We start from the raw sequence: 23111 nt of genomic DNA, 5'->3' as shown, positions 1-23111 counted from the left end.
AACACGTTAACTGACTAGTCCCATAATGAGCTCCCAGCCCCCCAACATAGGAGTGTAAGCAAGTAAATGCGGAAGGAGATGTTTGTGTAGAGTGCTGTACATACTATCTTCTCAAATGAAAAATGTCAGTGCCCCCTGGTATCGAGAATGTCAACAGTATATTGATCTTATTACCACAGAATTTGTCATTTCCAGATAGGTACTAGATCAGACAATTACATTCTACCACAACCCGGTCATGTACCCACACCACTTATATGGTTTTTCGATGTCCATGAGATTTGCGAAGTTCAGGTACTCCCATTCAACTTAGCTTAAGTTCTCAGAGGCTTCACAAATTTTTCTGTGTTTGTATTGCTACTTTGTAGATTATACTTTTTTTTTAATCCTGTTTTTTATTGCTGTTGCTTATACTTTGATTTTGAAACACTCATTCAGAAAGATTTTGTTCCTACTACAGGACCTTTTTTATTGACTTAAATGTAAATAGTCATGTTTTCCACTGTATCTGTTAGCAATCTCATTTGGTGCTTTAAGACTTTTTTTGTCAAGTACCCTAAAAAATAACTAAATGATTAGAACTTTGTTTGTGATTAGATTTTGCTAAATATGTTTTAAATACTGTAACTTATACTACAGAACTGGCATCAGGGACATTTTTCGAAGTAAATACTTTCCCTTACAGAAGAAGAAAATATTGCTTTCAGTGAGGTTTTTTGTTCAAGATTAATTCCAGGGGTGAAATTACAAAAGACTGCAAATATTTTACTATAATTAATTCTGTTCATAGGAAAGAACTTTCCGGCAACTAAGGAATGTACTGCCTGAAATTATATTTTCACAGCCAGAACCAAATTTTATAGCTTGACGCTGTTGGTGTCAGTATTTGTGTACGTGCTAAATGTGTGAGTATTTGTCTGCTAGGTATTTTTCACCCACCAAGTAGTTTTATAGATTAAACAACAATGCATTGTCACAGTACCTATGTGTGCAAGCCCTGTGACTCATGAATCAGGCAGGAGCTGTGATTAGGTCACATCTGTCTGAATTTGAAAAGATTTCTTGTGGACATTCTGATAGCTTGCCAAGCAATGCATTCTCCCCTATTGGTTACCATTGGATTTGTGAGGTTGTACCTCATACTTTCTGACTTTCTATTTGCTGGCTTTATTTGTTGTAAGCTGTCCGGTTTGAGTTAGATGCTGGTGTAGAGAAAACCTTATTTACTGTGTCCTTCCCAGTACTCGCTTTCTGTAAACAGGCCTGTACATTTTTTTCTTATCTTTTCAGATGTGCTCTGCGTTCAAAGACTGAAGTCAAGTGTCAGGCTCTGTCTACCGAGGGAACTTAGTGTTTACTTTTCTTTCTCTGATGCTAAAGTGATACTCTTGCAGGGGTTGTGGCTTTTTTCCTAGCGCACAACCAAATTTAATTGTCTGTAAATGAACTGTGCAAATATTTCAAAGTGTATCAGAATTACGAAAACACAAATGAAGCATATTTTTTGGTAATTTTAAAGTTTGGTGGAAACAAATATTTTAATACGATCACAACAAAGCAATACACTAGGTGATGCCATTTCCACACATTGTCGTCGTTTGCACTGTATAGTTTTAATAGTAGATCTGTTTGTTTGTGCAAACTTAATGGTCATTTCAGTTGACAATATGTTGTCTGTAAAGGCAGTGCACTAACGCACCATGCACTCAACCACACTCCACACCGCAACAGTGCACTCTGTGCCAGTACACTGTACGCCAATACGCTCTACTCTGAACCACTCCACTCTATGCCACTCTAATTTACTCTGCACCACTGCACTCGTTGCCACTGTACTCTTTGGCACTCCACTCTGTTATTCCACACCTCTGTGCTCTACATCACTCCACACCACTGCGCTGTACATCACTCCACACCATTGCACTCTATGCTGCACCATTTCATCCTACTCCACTAAACTCTGACATTCTACTCTGTGCCACTGCACTTTATATCACTCGAGTCTACATCACTCTACACTGCACCCTTTGCCACTGGTCTCTATGCCACTCTATCCTACACCATTGCACTCTCACTACTGAACTCTATGCTGCTCTACTCTGTACCACTGCACTCTGCCACTGCATGCTACACCACTGCACGCTACTTTGCACCACTCTATGCCACTGCACTCTATTGCATTCTATGGCACTCTACTCTGCACTACTTCACTCTACTATATGCTGCTGCACTCTGCACAGACACTGCCTGGCTAGTAGCTATTAACTCCTTCCATAACTCTTATGACCTGTGCTCCCTTACTTGCCTCTTGCTGCTTGACCTATCTGCAGACTTGTCAACTTCCATAACTGGGTGGACTTTTCTGAAACAGCGCTGGATTGGTTTATGTTTTTACTTTCCAGTTGCAGTCAATCTGTCTAATTGCCCCCCCCCCCCCCCTTTCATTTCCAAGACTTGCTAGTGACCTGCAGAGTCTCCCCAAAACTCCACACTTTCCTATTTAGTTTAAGATTGAAGTCCAATCATTGGGAGTGGTGATTCAGAGTTTCAAACTTCCGATGCTGTTGTAGGCTGACACCACCAAAATCCGCCTTAACTTTAACAACTTGACCCCTGACTCTTTTACTTGCTAGACTGTGTGCTAGCTGTTCAAGATTGGATGGTGGGAATTTCCCCAAGGTTATGTATGGGATAATAGATTCTGATTATTAGGGCAACTTGTTAGTTTGGACTAAGTCTCCCTGGCCAGCCTCCTTGGGCAACTTTCAGTCTATGGCCATGAAAATGAAAAAACATTATGTGCATTTGTAGAGTACACTGTCTCTTGTGGTGGTATACTCGCACTTAGCAGATGTTTTGCCTAACTAATCCTAGGGTGGGGTTATTTGAAGAGCCAGGACCTCAGCCTCCTGTAGTACTCAAGATGAGGAGGTGCTGATGTGAGGTGGGAGGTTGTTCCACGTTATTTTGTTTTGGGGAAATGTATGTCCTAATCGTTTTTGTGTGTATTCGTGGGATGTGTGCGAGTAAGAGTCTGGCAGAAGGTGTGGTGTGATGTACATTTGGATGAGTCGGGCTCCCTAGTTATGGACAAGTTCTAGACTTTTGCTGAGTTGGGGATTCCTGCATAGATTGGTCTTCTAGTCCAGTTTGCTGGTGACGAGGGTGTGAGTTTTTCTGGTGTTCCTTGGGAACCATTTGAAGATCTTGCTCATTAACTTCACGGGGTGGAAGCAGGATGCAATGAGAATATTGAGTTATGGGTCAGATCCAGTTTGTTCTCCGTGATGATCCCGAGGTCCTTGGTGTGAGTGTTTGGAGGTGGGTGTGGTTCCAAGGTTGAGTCACTTGACAAGGTGTTCTTGCTGAAGATTATTACTTCTGTTAGGTCGGTGATGAGCTTGAGACGGTAGGACTTCATCTAGTTGGCAATTTCAGTCATGCAGACGGTGAACTTATTCCTTGCGTGCGGGCCCTTGTCTGAGAAGATGAGTATGAGTTGCGTGTCGTCGGCATAGGATAGAATATTGATTTTGTGTGTGTGGATGACGTTGACCAGCGGGTCAACTGTGGTTTCTGTATTGATCAACATCTCTCCTTTAATTTTGAAATCAATCTTTGGCCTGCTAATGGCCTCTAAGAAGATTCTCCCATTCCGGTCTTGTATCAGCTGTCCCTTACTGATCATTTCTACCATAATCTTCTGCCTGAATTATGGTAATGCTGTGTATGGTGGTGTGGCTGGCAGCTGACCTTTGGAAACTTGACAATGTCTCTGAGACACAGTGTACCATTTACTTGCTTTGCGTCAAGAAGAGGATCCAGTTGAAGACTCTACTTGACTTACCCAGCCTTCTGTGAAACAGTTCATAAACTGTTGTCTTACTAATTGCTCATTACAACCTTAGGGTTCTTCTCCTGAACCCTCGTTATTGCTGTATGAGATCTGGCGGTAGATCTTTTACAGTTTTAGGCATCACCCTATGGAAAAAGTTGTCACTGGTGCTCTGCCAGATCACCTTGCGCTCATTGTTTCATGAACAATGAAAAACTGTAATCTTCAGGTAAAATGTGTCTTCCCATACACTCCCTTTTATGCTTTTGCGCCTTTGTCCTTTTGCCGAGGTAATTCGGGTGATAGTTGCACAGTAGAAATAAATATAAAAATAAAAACAATTACCAAAGGAATCAAAGTTTATTTAGTATGGATCCACAAGTTTTAGACCATTATACTTTAGGTAAATATCCTCATTCATGCTTGATCTAACAGCACAGCAGTTCATTAAACCTTGAATTTACTTTTTTCTTGCAATCCAGAGCAAAAAATTGCAAACAAGAAATCTATATAATTTTAATTTTGCTTTCCTTAGTATACAAAGTGTTAACGAGGGTTTCTACACTCATGAAAAATACCATTGTTTTTTTATTAACTAAAATGTGCTCTAATCAGATTTATGCAACTCATTACTTTCAGTAATAGTGTTTTGTTCTTCCGTGAAGAGAAGACTAATTGTTAGTTATATTTAAATTTTGGTTTGACATTACCTGTAGAAAAAATACATTTCTTCTTATGCATATGCTTTCTATTTTATTTAAAATTTGGAAGCTTTTGGATAATATTTAGTTATTCTTATTAAATGAAATTCCCATATGTTCACATTCTCAGAGAGCCAAGGCTGGTCACTTAGAGCAACACTACCCCATAAGCATTTATTTTAGTTATAGATTTGTTTGACTTGATAGATAGGCTAATTGTATTTTGGATTTTATCTTTAAGCAGTCTGCCTGTTGTGCTTAGGACCCTTTTAGAGATGCTAGATGTACTAAAATATTGTATTAATTTATGTAGCAGACCAGGGAGATCTGTTCTACCATTATCCTATTAGTTGCCTCTTAAATAATATTATGTTTATTGTGCAAGCAAACATTTTTTTTTATTGCACCCCAGGAATTATTCAAGAAGAGCTTAATTTTCCTTTTTATCTAGAGCACTTTTATTGTCTGTATTGTGTGAATCTCCCATGCATTTAACCATATGAAGATTAGGCTTGACCTTATGACTCTTATAATATTAATCTTACAGAATCCAGGAAAGGCGGGCTCTGATAGCACTACTGAGTTAATCACAGGATTAATGCAACTAGTTCCTCAGTCAAATATGCCAGAAATAGCAGAAGAAGCAATGGAGGTATGTACCATGTTGCCTTTTCAAAATAAATATTTATTAATTGAGATATAATTGGCATAAATATCCATTGTGTATGCACAGGAGTCCTGTCCAGAACTAAAGAAAGACCGAGGCTGTAGACCCTGGGGCTTAACAGTATCATACATTTGCATCGATTGAAGGCACACACTAAAATGTTGTGTACAGTTGATGGCTTACAGTGAGAACCCTAATCGGGTGCACTCAGCACTATACCACCTACCAACCATCCTAGTGTTCAGTCTTACGCACAAGACATACTTCAATGTACTCTCATTGGGCCCCAGATCTTTTTATTTTGAGTTTTAGTTTAATGCTTCAATTTGTTTTGCATCTACTATGCAGTGGAGACTTGCTTTTAACCTTTTTCACTATTTGTGAAACAATCCTAAAAGACTTACTTGTTTGCTGCAATTTCCAATGTAGTCAAGTGGGAATGGCTTACTTGGTGCTAGAGCCCATGCCCCTGTTTGATGTGAGTCAAAATGCTAACACAATTGTTGCTTTTGCCATGGAGATGTTGTGCACAAAGTGAGTCTGCATATGTATAATTGGTCATGTTAATGTGTTTTGAAACATTAGTCATATTCAGTGGAATAATCTATCCTTCACGTTGGATTTATTAAAACCAGAAACTACTAGCATACCTAAGTGGTAGGTCTAATGCTTTTAGTATTGTAGAAATTTGGAAGTTACACCCTTCCAAATGGTTTGTTATAACGGGTAGACAACAGGCTTTCAGCTGCAGAGACCAATGCAATAATGAGCTATTGTAACACATGCTGTTACCAGTATGAAAGAACAGCATAAGACACTGTTGTCCATTAATGTGAAGGATCTAAACTCACAAATCTGCAATATCTAATACAGTCGACTTTAAGCCACAGACTTTGAAGCAGGGGCTTCAATGAGGTTCCTTTCAGAGTACAACAAGCAGATTTAATATCCTGCTCATCTAAAGACTTGAGGGTAAAATTTCTTAAGTCTGTATTTTCAAATGAGATTTTGGAGGCTGCTTTTGTGGTGTGCCAACTATCCTTCTAGCCAAAAACATACAGAGCACTTTCATGGTTTACAGTAAATATGACAAGTGAAATAAAAGGCGTAGAAGGCAGATGGTGTACCATAGAGCCTAGTTTGTGTTGTCCTTGTAGCTGTAGCAGTACTTGTCGTAACGGTTGGGAGCGTAGCTGGTGCGGGACAAGATTGTGCTCACAGTTTGAATTAGCTCCACTGGGCCACCCGTGCAAAGAATGGATTCCTACACGGTGGTGGGCGTTCCTGTCAGCTGTAGAGAGGCACCCTAGGTGGTGCAAGCTTGATGACCTCAGAGCCCTCTCTTCTTTCCCTGTGCCAGTAGAGTGCCTGTATGCACCCTTGGCCCAAAAGGGACCTGCTGAAGCGGGATGGACCACTTGGAGCCAACCTTACAGATCTTCTTCTGCATGTAGCGGGCCGAACCCCTGGTTGGGAGCTAGGCTGCTCTGCAAGCAGCTGGCTCTGCCCTGCACACCGTTTCTCCGGCAGGGTTGGCTTTTGTGTAACCCATGCAGGGAGTCAGATTGCAGCGTGCATGTGGAGGGGTACGAGACATTCCCCTCCTTCCATGCAATGAATCTGCCGTGGCCACGATTGAAAGTGTGGCATACTCAACGCCTTCCCAGGGCGTTCAGAACTGCATGATTCCTATGTCATATCTTCAGGCAATTCTTGATGCACGTGGCCCACCGCAGAGGAGCAGGCTAAATTTGAGGAGACCTAGATCCTGAAACAGAGGCAAATAAGGTGCTGCACCCACTGCTAACATGGAGCCCTAAACACTATCGGGTTATAAATGGATAACGCACACTCCAGCAAGGTCAGGCCCTGCCTTGGACAGGCCTTAAGCTTCAATGGAGCCAAGACCGCCAGACCGAACTCTCGGACAAAGATTTGTTTTTCGCTTCATACCTAAAGTCTCATAAAACACACATCTTAAGTTATTGTTGTTTAATGAGGTGCACGCCATGTACCTGACTCTGAGATGGCATTTGTTTTCGATACTTCTTTCCACAGATACTCCAGATGTTGCGAAGATCTGGCAGCATTTTTACATATGACGTGGCAGTGTGTTGCACATGGACATTTGGCAGGAAGTGTGAAGCATTGCTCAGTGCACAGGAGAGGGCTAGGCTATACCTGTATGCTATTTGCCAATACATGACCAAGTGAAAAATCTCAGTAAAGAGCAATTTAAAGTGTCTTAGTTTCTCAGATGCTCCTTACAATTCCAAATTGATAACCAACACGTTCCCTGTAAGGGTAACAGCTTGCCACTTCTTAAATGAATAAGCTCTTTCTGCCCATCTCAGTTGGTCTACAGGTTTTGGGTAACCTAATTATAATGCAGCATCATAGTGTTACGTATTAGATGTCAAATATTATAGTTTTGCATGTTCTTTCATCATTAACATGCATGATTTTTTGTCTTTTCTTCCTATCATGGTTTACCTCATCATCATTTTCTGCCTGAGAACTGTTAAAATAATTACCTTCCTAAAGTGACTGCTTATTGTTAAATTATATTTGTCTTTAGGCTTTGCTAGTTCTTCATCAGCCAGAGAACATTGATTTATGGAACCCAGATGCACCCATTGAAACCTTTTGGGAAATCAGGTAGGGACACCAAAATGCATAAAGAAATGTCTGCGAGTTAGTGAGTGGAATGCACAGAGGTACCAGGTTTAGTATTCAAGCTATATGAAAATGGCACCTGAAACGTTTTTTTTTTTTTTTTTTAATATGTAAGATGATTTAATATTTATATTTTTAGTGGTACATTGTCTTAATATTTTGATTGTGTGCACTGTTTTCTTAAATACATCCAATCATTATTCACAATCATTTTACTTTATCTTTTGATCCCCTGGGACAATTTTGTAGTTTCATTATCCTTGTTGGGTAGCTTGGCCCATGTTTACAGTTGCTCTAAATGTTAGTCATAATTGTTGTGGAGTGGGACCAACTGCTTACTTTATATTGAGATCATAGTATAAGAATGTAGGATTCAGATAAAGATGTAGTCTTCATGCCAGGAAACACTTGCCTATAAAGGGATCTCAAATTCATACTTAAAAGTCTGACTGATGAGTAGAAGTGACCATGCATCAATAACCTCTTTGAGAGATTTGAGTTTTCTTAGAAAAAGGTTCTTATTCTCCAAGGGATATTACTGGAACTTTACTGAGGCTGACTCAATTCTGCTACTTAATTACCGTGGACAGCATGACAATTCAAGCAGACACCAATGTAAAGAAATTCAGTGCTACATTGTTCATCCCCTAACAGTCTCAAAATGCATGCTACCCCTCAGTTTCAAATGATGAAGTGTAGTCACACTTCAGTAAATGTTTGAATTGGTTGAAGAAAACTAAATGTGTCCTTTCATTTGCTTAGAAAGGCTAATGCTGTGTAATCTCTTCAGTTTAGTGTATGTGTGTGTGTATGGGAGTGCTTGCATATATATGTGAGTAGAGGGGAGCACCACCTATGGCATGAAAGCTGTATCTGAAGAGTTCAGTGGCAGGATCATCGAACCTGTGAAGACCACAGGAGTGGTTGACCTCAGTAGTTGTTGCTGAGAATGGCTATATGAAAGTGTTTTCATTTAGGAAGATGGTTGAGTTTCTTGATAGAGTAGATGTGTTAATCTTTCTGGAGCTTCTATTTGCTTATCACCGGGTCAGGTTTCAACCAGATAGATCTGAAGGCATTTGTTATACTGCAGGGTTGTTTTAATTTTTTATCATACCATTTGGTCTGCGTTTAGGCACCAGTATTCCAATGAATGTAGTGTTGGGTAAAATAACCCACAATTAACCTGATTTTAGGTGAAGGTTTCTATTAACATTTCCTGTCTATGAAGCAACTGTTTGTTGCTTTTTCACACTCACACAGAGAATTTTCAAGTCTGAAATTACTCATTGGATTGTCATTTGTGTTCAGGTTTGTTGTGCACCACCCTTTTGTAACTTTCATCCTACTGCACATCCACGTTCAACACAAGGTCACAGTAATAGATTCCTTATGAAATATCAATTTTACAGAAATTTGCAAGGGAGCTACAAAGGACCCCTGGACACATTCACAAAACAATATTGCTTAGAGATGTGTGGATACTACCAGGAGATAGTATGTGTGGTTTGATGTTGTGTTTGATGCCTTGGCTCTGAAACTGTGTGACGTAGTGTTAAAATAGTATTGTGGATCGTTAGTTTTTGGTGATAATTTTTAAACTGAATTTTGAGAGAATAAGTCTATGCTTTGATTGCACCCTATACTTCTTGCTTCTTTCAAATGTAGTCTAACTCAGAAAGTTGGCTTCCATCCACTTTTCCTTACCAATTAAGGGTGACAAAAGCAATAGCAGTTTTGCAACATGAATCCTTTTCTGGATTCACATGCTGTGCATTGTTCCGCCATCTAGTGGTTGGGTCCGAAAAGCTGTCTTCTGTTGTAGTCTTTTTTTTTTTTTATTATTTTTTTTTTTTCGTTGTCGTCGTCAACCACCATTTGGTGTTAGTCCTTCGTGTGATGTCAGTCGGTGCCCCAGAAGTTCCTGGGCGTGTCTTTCATCTTCAGATTATTTTTTCCGCCATTGGGTCTGGAAGCACGACAGAGGAGCTCCGAATATTTTTTATTTTATTTTATTTTTTTAAATAAAGTGTTTAAAAGTTTTTTTCTTCAACAAAGAACATCAAAATAGACAACAAGAAGGGAAACCTCGCCGCTCACCACACGAGGGAAGCCGCCGGGGAACTGAGCATGTGCCGCCGGGGGATACAACAAAGAAGCCATAAAACTACTCAGAACAGTTGAATGAGGAGATCGGATCCACCACCCTCAGAGTGAAGGCAGATTAGGCAAGTAAGGGCCATGGAAAATACCCCTTTTAAGTTTTGCTCGAAATGCCACAACAAGTTTGTGGAAAGGGATCCCAAAGAAGTCTGCAACCTCTGCATACCCAAGGACCACACAGACAAAGTTTGGGAGGCCTGCTCGGAATTAGTACCAAAGACTTTACAGGCATGACACAGGTAAAGACTAAAACACCACACCATACCCCAAAAACAGGAATCACTGCTACACCTAGATCTTTTGAGCGACGACATGGAGGAGGCCGAAACGGCGAGAGGGGCAGACTCAGACGTCGAAATACACAAGACTCAAGCAGAGAAGATCCATCTGCAGAAGAAGGGGTCGAAGGACGCTGAAAGGTAGAAGGTAAGGTCGAAAGGTTCAGACCCTAAGCCCCCTGGAAAGACAACACATGCAGCCTTGGCCCCAAAATCAACAGTAACCAAAGGTCAGCAAAGGTATAAGGAGCCAAGAGGGTCCCGACAAAGGGATACCCAAGGCCAGAAGGTGCTGTTGCAAGAGTCAACAAAAGACTCTGAGCGTGCTGGAGCAAGGAATAAAGCCAGGGGGCTGAAGGTGTGAGAACCCTCAACCCCAAAGCGGAAGGCTTTGGCGTCAGACGAAGCAGAGCTACGGGGACAGGACCTTGAAACGGAAAAAAAGAGAAAACTCAAGGTAGAGATGGTCGCCCTCATCCAGAGGAAGAAGGAATTTGATGATTTCTTAACGTTTTGCATCTTGGCAAAGCCCCCGGCTACTCATACTGCAGATTAGGAGGAAATGGCCCTGGAGGCACCAGCAACCCCAGAACCACACAATGAAGAACAAGAGGAATTCTTCGAGGGGGGGGCGACGACGTTGAGTACATTGAAAGCTTTGACAAATCCAGCCATCTCGAAGGCACATGGCAGGATCTCGATGCCGACTCATCTGAGGAGGGCATAGACAATTACCTAACGAGACCATCCCCGCCGTATGACATAGCCTTGTACAACAGCCTGGTAGGAAGGGCTGCAGACACTTAAGGGGTACAGCTAGAGGAAGAAGAAAAGGAAGGATCATGCTTCCTCCTAGAAACACTACTACCACCCCAAAAAGGAAATCTCTGTTTGCCCATGCTGTCCAGCATCCTTGATCAAGGCAAGGAGGCTTTTAGGGAAGCAGGGAATGCCAGACTCGATCATTGTGACCACTGCGAGGAAAAGAAACATTCCCACCTCCATGGGTCCACCATCTGAGGAGGAGTGTACAAGGCTGGACCTAGTGCGAAGTAAAATGGAGAGGGAAGGGAAGCTGCCATACAATGGAGGATAGCCAATTCCAACGCTCTCATGAACCACTACGGGCACCAGCAGTGGCAGGAAATAGAGGACTTCTTACATCACCTGCCAGAGGATTACAAAAAGAAGGCCAAGGCAGTCATCCAAGAGGGAAAAGGCATTGCAAATATGTCTAAAGTCTGCGCTGAATGCTGCAGATACAGCCAGCAGACAGATGTGCACTTGCACCAACTTAAGCTCAGGATATCAGGATTCAAGCCAGAATTACAGGTATTGTAGGAAGTTGGCTCTGTATATACTATCTCAAAGTGAGGGATAGTGTGCACAGAGTCCAAGGGTTCCCCTTAGAGGTAAGATAGTGGCAAAATTAGATAATTCTAATGCTCTATTTTGTGGTAGTGTGGTCGAGCAGTAGAATTATCAAAGGGTAGTGTTAAGCATTTGTTGTACACACACAGACAATAAATGAGGAACACGCACTCAAAGACTTAATTCCAGGACAATAGTTTTTATATAGAAAAATATATTTTCTTAATTTATTTTTAGAACCACAAGTTCAAGATGTGAAGTGAATACATAAAATGCAAGGTACTCCACACAGGTAAGTTAGGAACTTTGAATTAGAGCAATAACACATACAGTTTTTGTTAAAATGTCAGTAAGCTATTTTAAAAGTAGAGACAGTGCAAAAATCAACAGTTCCTGGGGGAAGTAAGTAATGGTTAGTTTGTCAGGTAAGTAAAACACTTACAAGTCTCAGTTCCTGGGCATAGGCAGCCCACCGTTGGGGATTCAAGGCAACCCCAAAGTTACCACACCAGCAGCTCAGGGCCGTTCAGGTGCAGAGGTCAAAGAGGTGCCCAAAACACATAGGTGCCTATGGAGAACAGGGGTGCTCTGGTTCCAGTCTGCTAGCAGCTAAGTACCCGTGTCCTCGGAAGGCAGACCAGGGGAGTTTTGTAGAGCACTGGGGGGGACACAAGTAGGCACACAAAACACACCCGCAGGGGCGGCTGGGTGTAGAGTGAAAAGCAGGTGTCTGGTTTTGTATAGGAAACAATGGAGGGACCCAGGGGTCACTCTAGCGGTGCAGGCAGGGCACAGGGTGGCTTCTCAGGCCAGCCACCACCTGGGCTAGGCAGAGGGTCACCTGGGGGGTCACTCCTGCACTGAAGTTCGGTTCCTTCTGGTCCTGGGTGCTGCGGGTGCATTGCTTGGTCCAGGCTTCGGGTCCCTTGTTACAGGCAGTTGCGGTCAGGGGAGCCTCTGAATTCTCTTTGCAGGCGTCGCTGTGGTGGTCCAGGGGGGTCGTCTCAGGCTGCTCACAAGAGTTTCTTGGTCCTGGGATTCAGGGCAGTCCTCTGAGGCTTCAGATGTTGCTGGTCCCTGTTGGATGCGTCGCTGGTTGCAGGTTTTCGAGTCAGGAGACAGGCCGGTAGGGCGGGGGCCAAAGCAGTTGTAGTCTTCCGTCGTCTCTGCAGGGCTTGTAGGTCAGCAGTCCTTCTTCTTGCTTCAGGTTGCAGGAATCTGATTTCCTGGGTTCTGGGGTGTCCCTAAATACTAAATGTAGGGGTGTGTTTGGGTCTGGGAGGGCAGTAGCCAATGGCTACTGTCCTGGAGGGTGGCTACACCCTCTTTGTACCTCCTCCCTGAGGGGAGGGGGGCACATCCCTAATCCTATTGGGGGAATCCTCCAAAACTAAGATGGAGGATTTCTAAAGGCAGGGGTCACCTCAGCTCAGGGCACCTTAGGGGCTGTCCTCACTAGTGAGTGACTACTCGTTTTCCTAATTATCTCCACCAGCCTTGCCGCCAAAAGTCGGGGCAGTGGCCGAAGGGGCGGACATCTCCACTAGCTGGGATGCCCTGTGGCGCTGTAACAAAGCAGGTGAGCCTTTGAGGCTCACCGTCAGGTGTTACAGTTCCTGCAGGGGGAGGTGTGAAGCACCTTCACCCAGTACAGGCTTTGTTCCTGGCCACAGACTGACAAAGGCACTCTCCCCATGTGGCCAGCAACTCATCTGGGTGTGGCAGAAACTGCTCAGCCTAACACTAGAAGTTGGATTGGTATTCAGGGGGCATCTCTAAGATGCCCTCTGGGTGCATGTTACAATAAATTCCACACTGCCATCAGTGTGCATTTATTGTGCTGAGAGGTTTGATACCAAACTTCCCAGATTTCAGTGTAGCCATTATGGAGCTGTGGAGTTTGTTTTTGACAGACTCCCAGACCATATACTCTTATGGCTACCCTGCACTTACAATGTCTAAGGTTTTGCTTAGACACTGTAGGGACATAGTGCCCATGCACATATGCCCTCACCTGTGGTATAGTGCACCCTGCCTTAGGGCTGTTAGGCCTGCTAGAGGGGTGACTTAACTATGCCACAGGCAGTGTGAGGTTGGCATGGGACTCTGAGGGGAGTGCCATGCCGACTTAGTCATTTTCTCCCCACCAGCACACACAAGCTATGAGGCAGTGTGCATGTGCTGAGTGAGGGTCCCCAGGGTGGCATGACATGCTGCATCCCTTAGAGACCTTCCCTGGCATCAGGGCCCTTGGTACCAGGGGTACCATTTACAAGGCACTTATCTGTGTGCATGGGCTGTGCCAATTGTGGAAGCAAAGGTATAGTTTAGGAAAACAACACTGGTGCTGGGGCCTGGTTAGCAGGGTCCCAGCACACTTTCAATCATAACTTGGCATTAGCAAAGGTAAAACGCCAGGGGATAACCATGCCAATGAGGCATTTCCTTACAGGTATCCATAGCAAACATCCATTTCACAGGTGAAACCCTATTCGGACAAGCTGTGGATAACATCCTACAGCAAATGAAAAAGGACAATGAGACTGCAAGAGCTATGGGCACCTTACAGTTCAGAGGCACACATAAAAGGGGCACACACAGTAGAAGACCCACAGACAGAAAGCCATTCCATGCAGGGCAACAGCAGGGGCAGCAGCCAGGGATCTTCCTTTTAGGCCACACAACCACAGCCTTATCAACAGTGGCAGCATCCAGCAAGATAGCCCTTTCTGGGAATGGCAAGATGGAGGGGCAAACTCCCAGGGGTGGGGGGACCTTCAAGCAAGTGACTGCAAAACCAAGGACCCCCAACACTTAACACCGGGGGGAGTAGAATCAAAGGGTTCCTCCAGGCTTTGAGGAACTTCACCACACACAAATGGATCCTAAACAATATCCGTCAGAGATACTGCATAGAATTGAACAAACTACCCCCAGCAGAGACCATCAAGGGCAGGGCCTTCCAAGGGAATAGAACTAAAACAGCTCAAAACAGAGATACGAGAACAGCTCTTAAAAAGAGCCATAGAACTCATCCAGACTGAAGAGAGGGGAACAGGAAACTATTCACCTTCTTTCCTGGTGCCAAAACAAGACCTAACTTTGAGGCCAATACTAGATCTCAGGTTTATAAACAAATTCAAACGAACAAAGTGCTTCAAAATGACAAACTTACATGAGGTAATCCCACTACTACAGAATTCAGATTACATGGCTACCTTAGACCTTAAGGACACCTACCTACACATTCCCATGAACAAGGGCCACAAGAAATACCTACGGTTCATCTTAGGCAAGAAACACGACCATTTCACAGTGCTGCCCTTCTGCATAAAATCCACACCAAGAGTGTTTACCAAAGTTCTATCTGCAGTAGCAGCACACTTAAGAAGGCAAAAGATCCACGTATAACCATACCTGGATGACTGGCTAATAAAGGCAGAATCAAGGAGATGTAAAAGGAGGACGTACAGTTATACAGGCATTACAACTCCTAGGATTTACCATAAACCTGAAGAAATCTTCACCTTACCCAGAGCAAGTGAAACTATTCCTAGGAGCCACACTGAACTCCAGACGGGCAAGGGCATACCCAGCACAGAAAAGAATAGAAGCCATCAAAATTCAGTCGCCTCTACCAGAAGGATGTCTCTCTGACTGTGAGGACGGTCATGAGACTCTTGGGCATGATGGCATCATGCATACCATTGATTCCCCATGCAAGATTACACATGTTGCCTATCCTAGAATGGATCTGCAGCAAATGTTCACGAGCCGCTGGGAGGATCTAGTGGTTATCACAGCAAGGGTACAAAAGGAGATACAGTGGTGGAACACAACAAACATGAGCAAAGAGAGGACCTTCAAAACACCAGCTCCAACTGTGACCATAACCACAGACGCATCACACTGAGGGTATGGGGCCTGTGGAACGAATCCGATGTAGTGAAACACATCAGCTATTTGGAACTGGAGACAGTCTTCCTAGCTTTAAAGGCTTTCATGAAGCACTTGAGAGGAAAAACAGTTCTGATACAAACAGACAACACAACCACCATGTTCTACCTAAACAAACCAGGGGGGACGAAATCCTTCATCCTGTTAAAGCTTGCCCACGACATCTGGCACTGGGTAATACACCACCAAATATCCCTACAAGCAGTTCACCTACCAGGAGAACTCAACTCAGAGGCAGACAGACTAAGCAGGAAGGATAACAACTCACACGAGTGGGAGGTAAAGCAGTAAGTCATCCAAGGAATCTTAAAGAACTGGGGCACACCAATTATAGAATTGTTCACAACAGCAGCAAATGTGAAATGCCAACACTTCGCCTCCAGGTTTCCACTCCCCCGGTCAGAAGGGAATGCCCGGTCAATGAACTGGTCAGGGAAATTTGCATACGCCTTTCCTCCGACTACCCTAATCCACAGGGTGCTGGAGAAAGCCAGCGACATGGGGAGCAAAATCATCCTCTTAGCCCCACAATGGGCAAGACAGGCCAGGTACTCCGATCAACTGGAGATGTCCAGGGGACAAATAATCCCACTGAAACCAGTGAAGGATGTACTAACCATACAGCACGGACAAGTCTACTGCCCAGAGCCAGCTCTGCTCAACCTAGCAGCTTGGCTCCTGAATACTTAGAGTTTGGACACCTACTAATTCCCCCAAGGACAATGGAAATCCTAGGGAAAGCAAGGAGACCAAGCACATGGAAATTCTTCACTCTAAAATGGAGAAGATACATCCACTGGTGTACAGCTAACAATAAGATGGACTCCAGAACACATCTAAACACAGTAATAATATGCCTCACCCACTTGCTAGACAGTGGCCTCATTGATGCTTTGTTAAATGTACAACTAGCAGCAATAGTGGCATACACTAGGGGCACATCCGGAGCCAGCCTCTTTACAGCCACAGTAGTTGAGATTCCTAGAAGGAGCAAAGAGAGTAGCATCACTAAGACCAACACCATTATGGAACGTAAGCACAGTGTTAACACAACTGAGGACAGAGCTGTTTTAACCTATGCACAAATGAGATCTAAAGACAATCTCTCTAAAAACGGCCTTTCTATTAGCAATCACATCACTTTGCAGAGTCAGCGAAGTACAAGCGCTAATGGTACAAGAACCGTACTTACAATTACACAAGGACAAAGTGGTTTACAGAACTAATCCAGTTTTTACCGACGGTAGTAACACAGTTCTATGTTATTCAGAGCATACTACTGCGGCATTTTTCCAGGAGCCAAAGACACAAGCAGAGAGAGCTCGCCACACTCTAGATGTCCGGAGTTCCCTAATGTGCTACTTAAGGAGACAAAAGCTTTTAGCAAAAGAAACCAGCTTTTCGTGTCATTTGCCAAAGCGAACAAGGGCTCGCCAGTATCCAAAGCAACTATCGCCAGATGCATTGTCAACACCATCCAAATCTGCTACGAAAAAGTGGGGAAGCAGCGAATTATCAAGCCCAGAGCTCACTTAACCAGAAAGAAAGGTGCCACCCTGGCCTACCTGCCAAACTTACCGATCGAGGAGATCTGTGCCACAGCAACCTGGGCAACCCCACACACCTTAGCAAAACAAAACTCTGTGGACATCCAAATGAACAAAGAAGCACAAGTAGGGCAGAAAGTACTGTGTCGCCAATTTGCCAACTCATCCACATTTCACAACAGGCAGCCCAAAGGAGGGGATACCTTTGTGTAATCTAATGCACAGCATGTGAATCCAGAAAAGAATTCGTGCTGTAAAACTAAATTGTTTCTTACTTGTAGAAGTAGTTTTGCAGCTTGAAGAGTTTTCTGGATTTACATGCGACCCTCCCACCTCCCCAAGAAATGGGATAAGAAGCAAACAGGTCGGAGAAACGAAAAAAAGAAGATAATAAAAGGAAACCGAGGAGAAAGAAGATAAAAGAATCTGAAGATGCAAGTCATGCACAGGAACTTCCTGGGTGCCATCTAACATCACCCAAAGGACGGACTAAGCACGCTAGGATCTTTTAGGGAAATATTATTTGTGTTTTGTACTTTGTTCTATGTTGTGTATACACACAATGTCCACATTCGATGACAACAGGGATACTTTGTGGAAGGCCAATAGCCTTGAAACGGTCTTACTATGAAGAAACACGTGTTGTCTGACTTTGGAAGACACACTGTTGTGATTTAAGAAGGTTTTAAAGAAGATTAAAAGTCAAGGACATTCCTAAACTGTTGCTTACTCTTACTAACAATGTATCATGTTTGTTTTATAACAGTGGTACTTCGTAGAAGGGCTTCGGTAGAAGCCTGCATAATCTGATATTAGAAGGAATTTTATTAGCCTAAAATTAAAGGCTGAAAATGCACACTGATGAGCGAAAATGCTTGAAATTATCTTAACCATTTGTAATCACTCTGTGAACATTCATTTGTTTTCTGCTTATTATGCTTTGACCTATAGAAAAGAACCATTTACAAATTAACTTTGGAACCAATCCTCAAAGGGACAGTTACTTATAGAGGTTTGCTTGCAGAGCCATATAACCTGTAAAGTGAATCCAGGTCAGTTTTAGCCTCATTTAGCTTAATTGTTGAGATGCTGCTCGAATAGTAGTGAAACAGTGCAGTAGGACCCACACCTGGGAATACCTGTACCCTAAAATTCTCACTTCACTGAGAAATCAAAGCTTGATTAATGGAAATGCTTTTCAGTGATAATTAACTGATGCCAGTTTCATTCCATTGCTTGTATTCCTCGAGATGTGGTTTAGTGGTTTGGCTGAACTGTCAATCTTTAAGAAGCAGGATCGTGTTTTGCATATGGGTGGCCACCATAATAGTGGTAAATCAAACAATCATTGTGCAGGATAACACCTATAGCAGTGCTCGTGGCAGTGAATCATTCAAACAATCAATCCCTCTTTTGATTTCATTACAGCCAAATGTTGGCTCAAATGGTGGTAGAAGGAGAGAGCAGTATGTCAAAGTGCTTTGTGCTATGTCAGAGGGAGAGAGAGCTAGAGAGCAGTTACTCTTGTGCTTTATGCTATGTCAGAAATATAGATTTTTTCTCCTCCCTCAATGCTATGACCCCATCCCCTTTTCTACATGTGAAAAACATATGTGAATCACACAAAGATTTGAATGAAGATTGCGTCATGCAGCCTTAAAACAAAATTTAAAAGACAGAAAATCTACAACTAGTCCAGGTTGGGCCATATCTTGCAACATAAAAAGCACACACCCCTCCAAACCATCAAAAAAGCTAGAGCCATTCCACCAAATAATAGCGAAAATATCCCACACAAGAGACACTTGGATCGTGAACTGGGACTGCACTAATCCAAAGACTAAAATAAGTTGAAATTGTTTCACTTGAATGAAGTGTAATTTCCATGGATGGGTTTTCATCTTGAATAAGTCTTGAAGCCGTCCATACCTTTTCTGCAAGCGATCATCTACTTAAATTACACAAACTCTGTGGCAGTAGTGACAAGAGATAAAGGGCAAGGTGTTTTCAGTGTTTGCATGTCCTAAGGGCTGAATAAACGATCTTAGAAACTTGGGGTAATTCTGTTGTCCCAGTTCTTCATGGGAACTGGGGATCTTAATTTATGTAACATGGCTGCTAATTCTGTAAAGGAAGGGTTTGAAACATAATTGGGACCTCTCCCTTTTATATGTACCGAGGTTCTTAAATGGAGACAGTGGCTTTTTTCGTATTCAGTGACGTTTCTCTTTTGGTTAGTTGACTACAAAGTGTGTGTTTTTTAAAAAAAATGTTTGAGTTAGCCCTTTGTACGTGGTCACAGATATCTATCTCAGTCAGGTTAAACTTGTATTACGCACCATTGTTGTTTTGAAGTGCCTCTAATATGCATTGGTAAAGATTTCTTTTAAACCCATCATAAAAGGTTGTTTGGTCCTATGAGTCTAATGGTCTTTTAGAAATAAGGTACTTCTAAAAGTTCTAACCTGCTCGGTATAGTATCTTCCAGCAAAATCATTGTTTTTTAATGATTAATAATTTGTTATGCCAGGATGTTGATGTACCTGGCAATGCCACTCCAAGTAATTATAATTACATTTTTAAACAAATCTGAGTGAAAACCTAAAAAATACTGATTTATTTTTTTTTCAATTTTTTGTGCAGTTCACATATGCTTTTTTACATTTGTAATAAAGTAGTCACACATCAAAACAGCACAGAAATTCTCAAGTGGCTACGAGAAATTCTAATCTGCAGGAACAAATTTTTACAAAAAAATAAGGTGAGTGCCATAATTTTACCTTAAAATGTTTAAACCTTGTTACTGTAATATCCTGTTTGTAATATATTTGATACTTAGCATAACGTTAAACCTTTTTAATGGCAAATAGGTATGTGGATGTTAGCTTTGGTATGCATTTTATTTTTTCTAATCAAGAAATGGTAAAAGCTATATGTCTCTTTTAATTTATATAACCTGTTAACCAAAACTTTGCATTTCTTCCACTCGGCATTCTTTCAAATTTCTAAAACTGGTGGCTGAATATTTATCTCAGGACCTGAACCATTAGGCATTTCGGTGTTCCGTTTATTTTAAGAGCAACCATTAAAAAGAATCAATGTAGCATCAGTAATTATGACTTCAACTCCAATAAATTCCGTAAAACAAAATGATCAATTGATATCTCCAATATGTGCATATATTCTTTTTCTTTTTACCGCCTCCTTGTAGTCAAGCCTGGTCTGTTCTCCCTGGACCACAGTCAAGCACAGGTTGGTACCAGCTTACCAGCTTTAGCACAAGAAATTGTCAGGCTGTAGCTCCTATCTGGGTATTTGGCCACTTTCAAATCTCGTCAGTGACTGTCAGGAATACATTTTATTTTAGTGAGTTGATGCAACACCTATTCCCAGAAGAATGCAAACAAGCAATACATTCACACTTTTATTTAAAAGGACATTGTTAATATTTTAAATGCATATATTACTGCATAACATGTGAAAAAGCAGATATTAGCACTATGGTCAGCAAAAGGAAGGCAATATGTGACTGGTGCCATTCTTATTTGCCAGTACCCTGCTGTCAAGTCAAAGGTACTTAAGTGTTTGTCAGCACCCAATTTATCAATCAACTCATCTGCTCTTGGAATGGGATGGGCATCTGTCTTGGTGACAGAATTAAGCCCTCTGTAGTCCACACAGAACCTCATCTCTCACTTGTCATCTTTTGTGTGAGGTTTGGGGATTAGGACCACTGGGCTAGCCCAGGGGCTGTCAGAGTGCTCAATCACTCCCAATTCCAGCATCTTGTGGACTTCCACTTTGATGCTTTCCTTAACTTGATCAGACTGTCTAAAATTTGTGTTTTTGACAGGCATGCTGTCCCCTGTGTCCACATCATGGGTACACAGGTGGGTCTGACCAGGGGTTAGGGAAAAGAGCTCAGCAAACTGTTGGAGGACTTGCCTTCAGTCAGCCTGCTGTTGGCCAGAGAGGGTGTCTGAGTAGACCACTCCATCTACTGAGCCATCTTTAGGGTCAGAGGAGAGGAGATCAGGGAGAGGTTCACTCTGTTTCCTGGTCCTCATCTGTAACCATTAACATGTTTACATCTGCCCTGTCATGAAAGAGTTTGAGGCGGTTCACATGGATCACCCTTTTGGGGGTCATGCTAGTGCCTAGGTCTACCAAGTAGGTGACCTGACTCTTTCTTTCTAGCACTGGGTAAGGGCCACTCTATCTGTCCTGAAGTGCCCTGGGAGCCACAGGCTCCAGACCCCAGACTTTCTGCCCTGGCTGAAACTCGACCATAGCAGCCATTTGGTCATACCACATCTTCTGGAGTTGTTGGCTGGCCTCAAGGTTTTTGCATGCCTTTTTCATGTACTCTGCCATCCTTGAACGTAGTCCTAGTACATAGTCCACTATATCTTGCTTAGGCTCATGAAGAGGTCTCTCCCAGCCTTCTTTCACAAGAGCTAGTGGTCCCCTAACAGGATGGCCAAACAGAACTTCAAAGGGGGAAAACCCTACTCCCTTCTGGGGCACCTCTCTGTAGGCAAAAAGCAGGCATGGCAAGAGGACATCCTATCTCCTTTTGAGCTTTTCAGGGAACCCCATGATCATGCCCTTCAATGTCTTGTTGAATCTCTCAACAAGACCATTGGTTTGTGGATGGTATGGTGTGGTGAATTTGTAACTCACCCGCACTCATTCCACATGTGTTTTAGGTAAGCTGACATGAAGTTGATACCTCTGTCAGAAACCACCTCCTTAGGAAATCCCACTCTGGTAAAAATACCAATGAGTGCTTTGGCTACTGCAGTGGCAGTAGTGGACCTAAGGGGAATTGCTTCAGGGTACCTAGTAGCATGATCCACTACTACTAGGATATACTGATTCCCTGAGGCTGTGGATATACTGATTGCCTGAGGCTGTGGGTATACTGATTGCCTGAGGCTGTGGGAGGTTCAAGTGGACCCACTATATCCACTCCCACTCTTTCAAAGGGGACCCCCACCACTGGAAGTGGAATGAGGGGGGCCTTTGGGTGGCCACCTGTCTTACCACTGGCTTGACAGGTGGCACAAAACTCCTTTAGTTTCTGGGACATATTGGGTCAATAGAAATGGTTGACTAACCTCTCCCATGTCTTGGTTTGTCCCAAATGCCCAGCAAGTGGAAAGTCATGGGCTAAGGTTAGAATGAACTCCCTAAACTCCTGAGGCACTACCACTCTCCTAGTGGCTCCAGGATTTGGATCTCTTGCCTCAGTGTAAAGGAGTCCATCTTCCCAATAGACCCTGTGGGTTCCACTGACATTTCCTTTTGTTTCGCCAGCAGCTTGCTGCCTAAGGTCTTCAAGAGATGGACATGTTTCTTGCCCCTTGCACAGTTGTTCCCTTGTGGGCCCCCTGGGCCCAAGAGCTCAACCTGATAAGGTTCCAACTCCATAGGCTCAGTTCCCTCAGGGGATAGAACTTCTTCCTGAGAAGAGAGGTTCTTTTTCTTTTTCTGTGCTGAAGCTGGTTCCCCAGTCTTCTTTCCTCTTCTCTTGGAGGGTTGGGCCATTATTCCAGACTCCAACACCTCTTTTTCACCCTGAGCCTTGCACTGTGCCCTTGTCTTGACACACACCAGTTCAGGGATACCCAGCATGGCTGCATGGGTTTTGAGTTCTACCTCAGCCCATGCTGAGGACTCCAGATCATTTCCAAGCAGACAGTCTACTGGTATTGCAGAGGAGACTACCACCTGTTTCAGGCCATTGACCTCTCCCCAAACTAAAGTTACCATAGCCATGGGATGTCCTTTAGTCTGATTGTCAGTGTTGGTGACTGGATAAGTTTGTCCAGTCAGGTATTGTCCTGGGGAAACCAGTTTGTCTGTCACCATTGTGACACTGTCACCTGTATCCCTCACGGCTTCTACTCTAGT

General features: G+C 43.1%; 1 protein-coding gene across 8 annotated transcripts in view; it reads left to right on the top strand.

Moving 5' to 3' along the window:
- Positions 1 to 23111, top strand: part of NF1 (neurofibromin 1) — a 1379374-nt gene that overhangs the window by 376734 nt on the left and 979529 nt on the right. For all 8 annotated transcript variants that reach the window (XM_069226659.1, XM_069226655.1, XM_069226657.1 and 5 more), the window contains exons 14-16: positions 5084 to 5188; positions 7782 to 7861; positions 19839 to 19956. In XM_069226659.1, coding sequence (XP_069082760.1) covers positions 5084 to 5188; positions 7782 to 7861; positions 19839 to 19956 — 303 coding nt within the window. The remainder of the gene's footprint in view (positions 1 to 5083; positions 5189 to 7781; positions 7862 to 19838; positions 19957 to 23111) is intronic.

This window comes from Pleurodeles waltl, chromosome 3_2 (assembly GCF_031143425.1).
Source record: "Pleurodeles waltl isolate 20211129_DDA chromosome 3_2, aPleWal1.hap1.20221129, whole genome shotgun sequence".
Taxonomy (NCBI): Eukaryota; Metazoa; Chordata; class Amphibia; order Caudata; family Salamandridae; genus Pleurodeles; species Pleurodeles waltl.
This window is presented reverse-complemented; position numbering and strand designations above follow the sequence as displayed.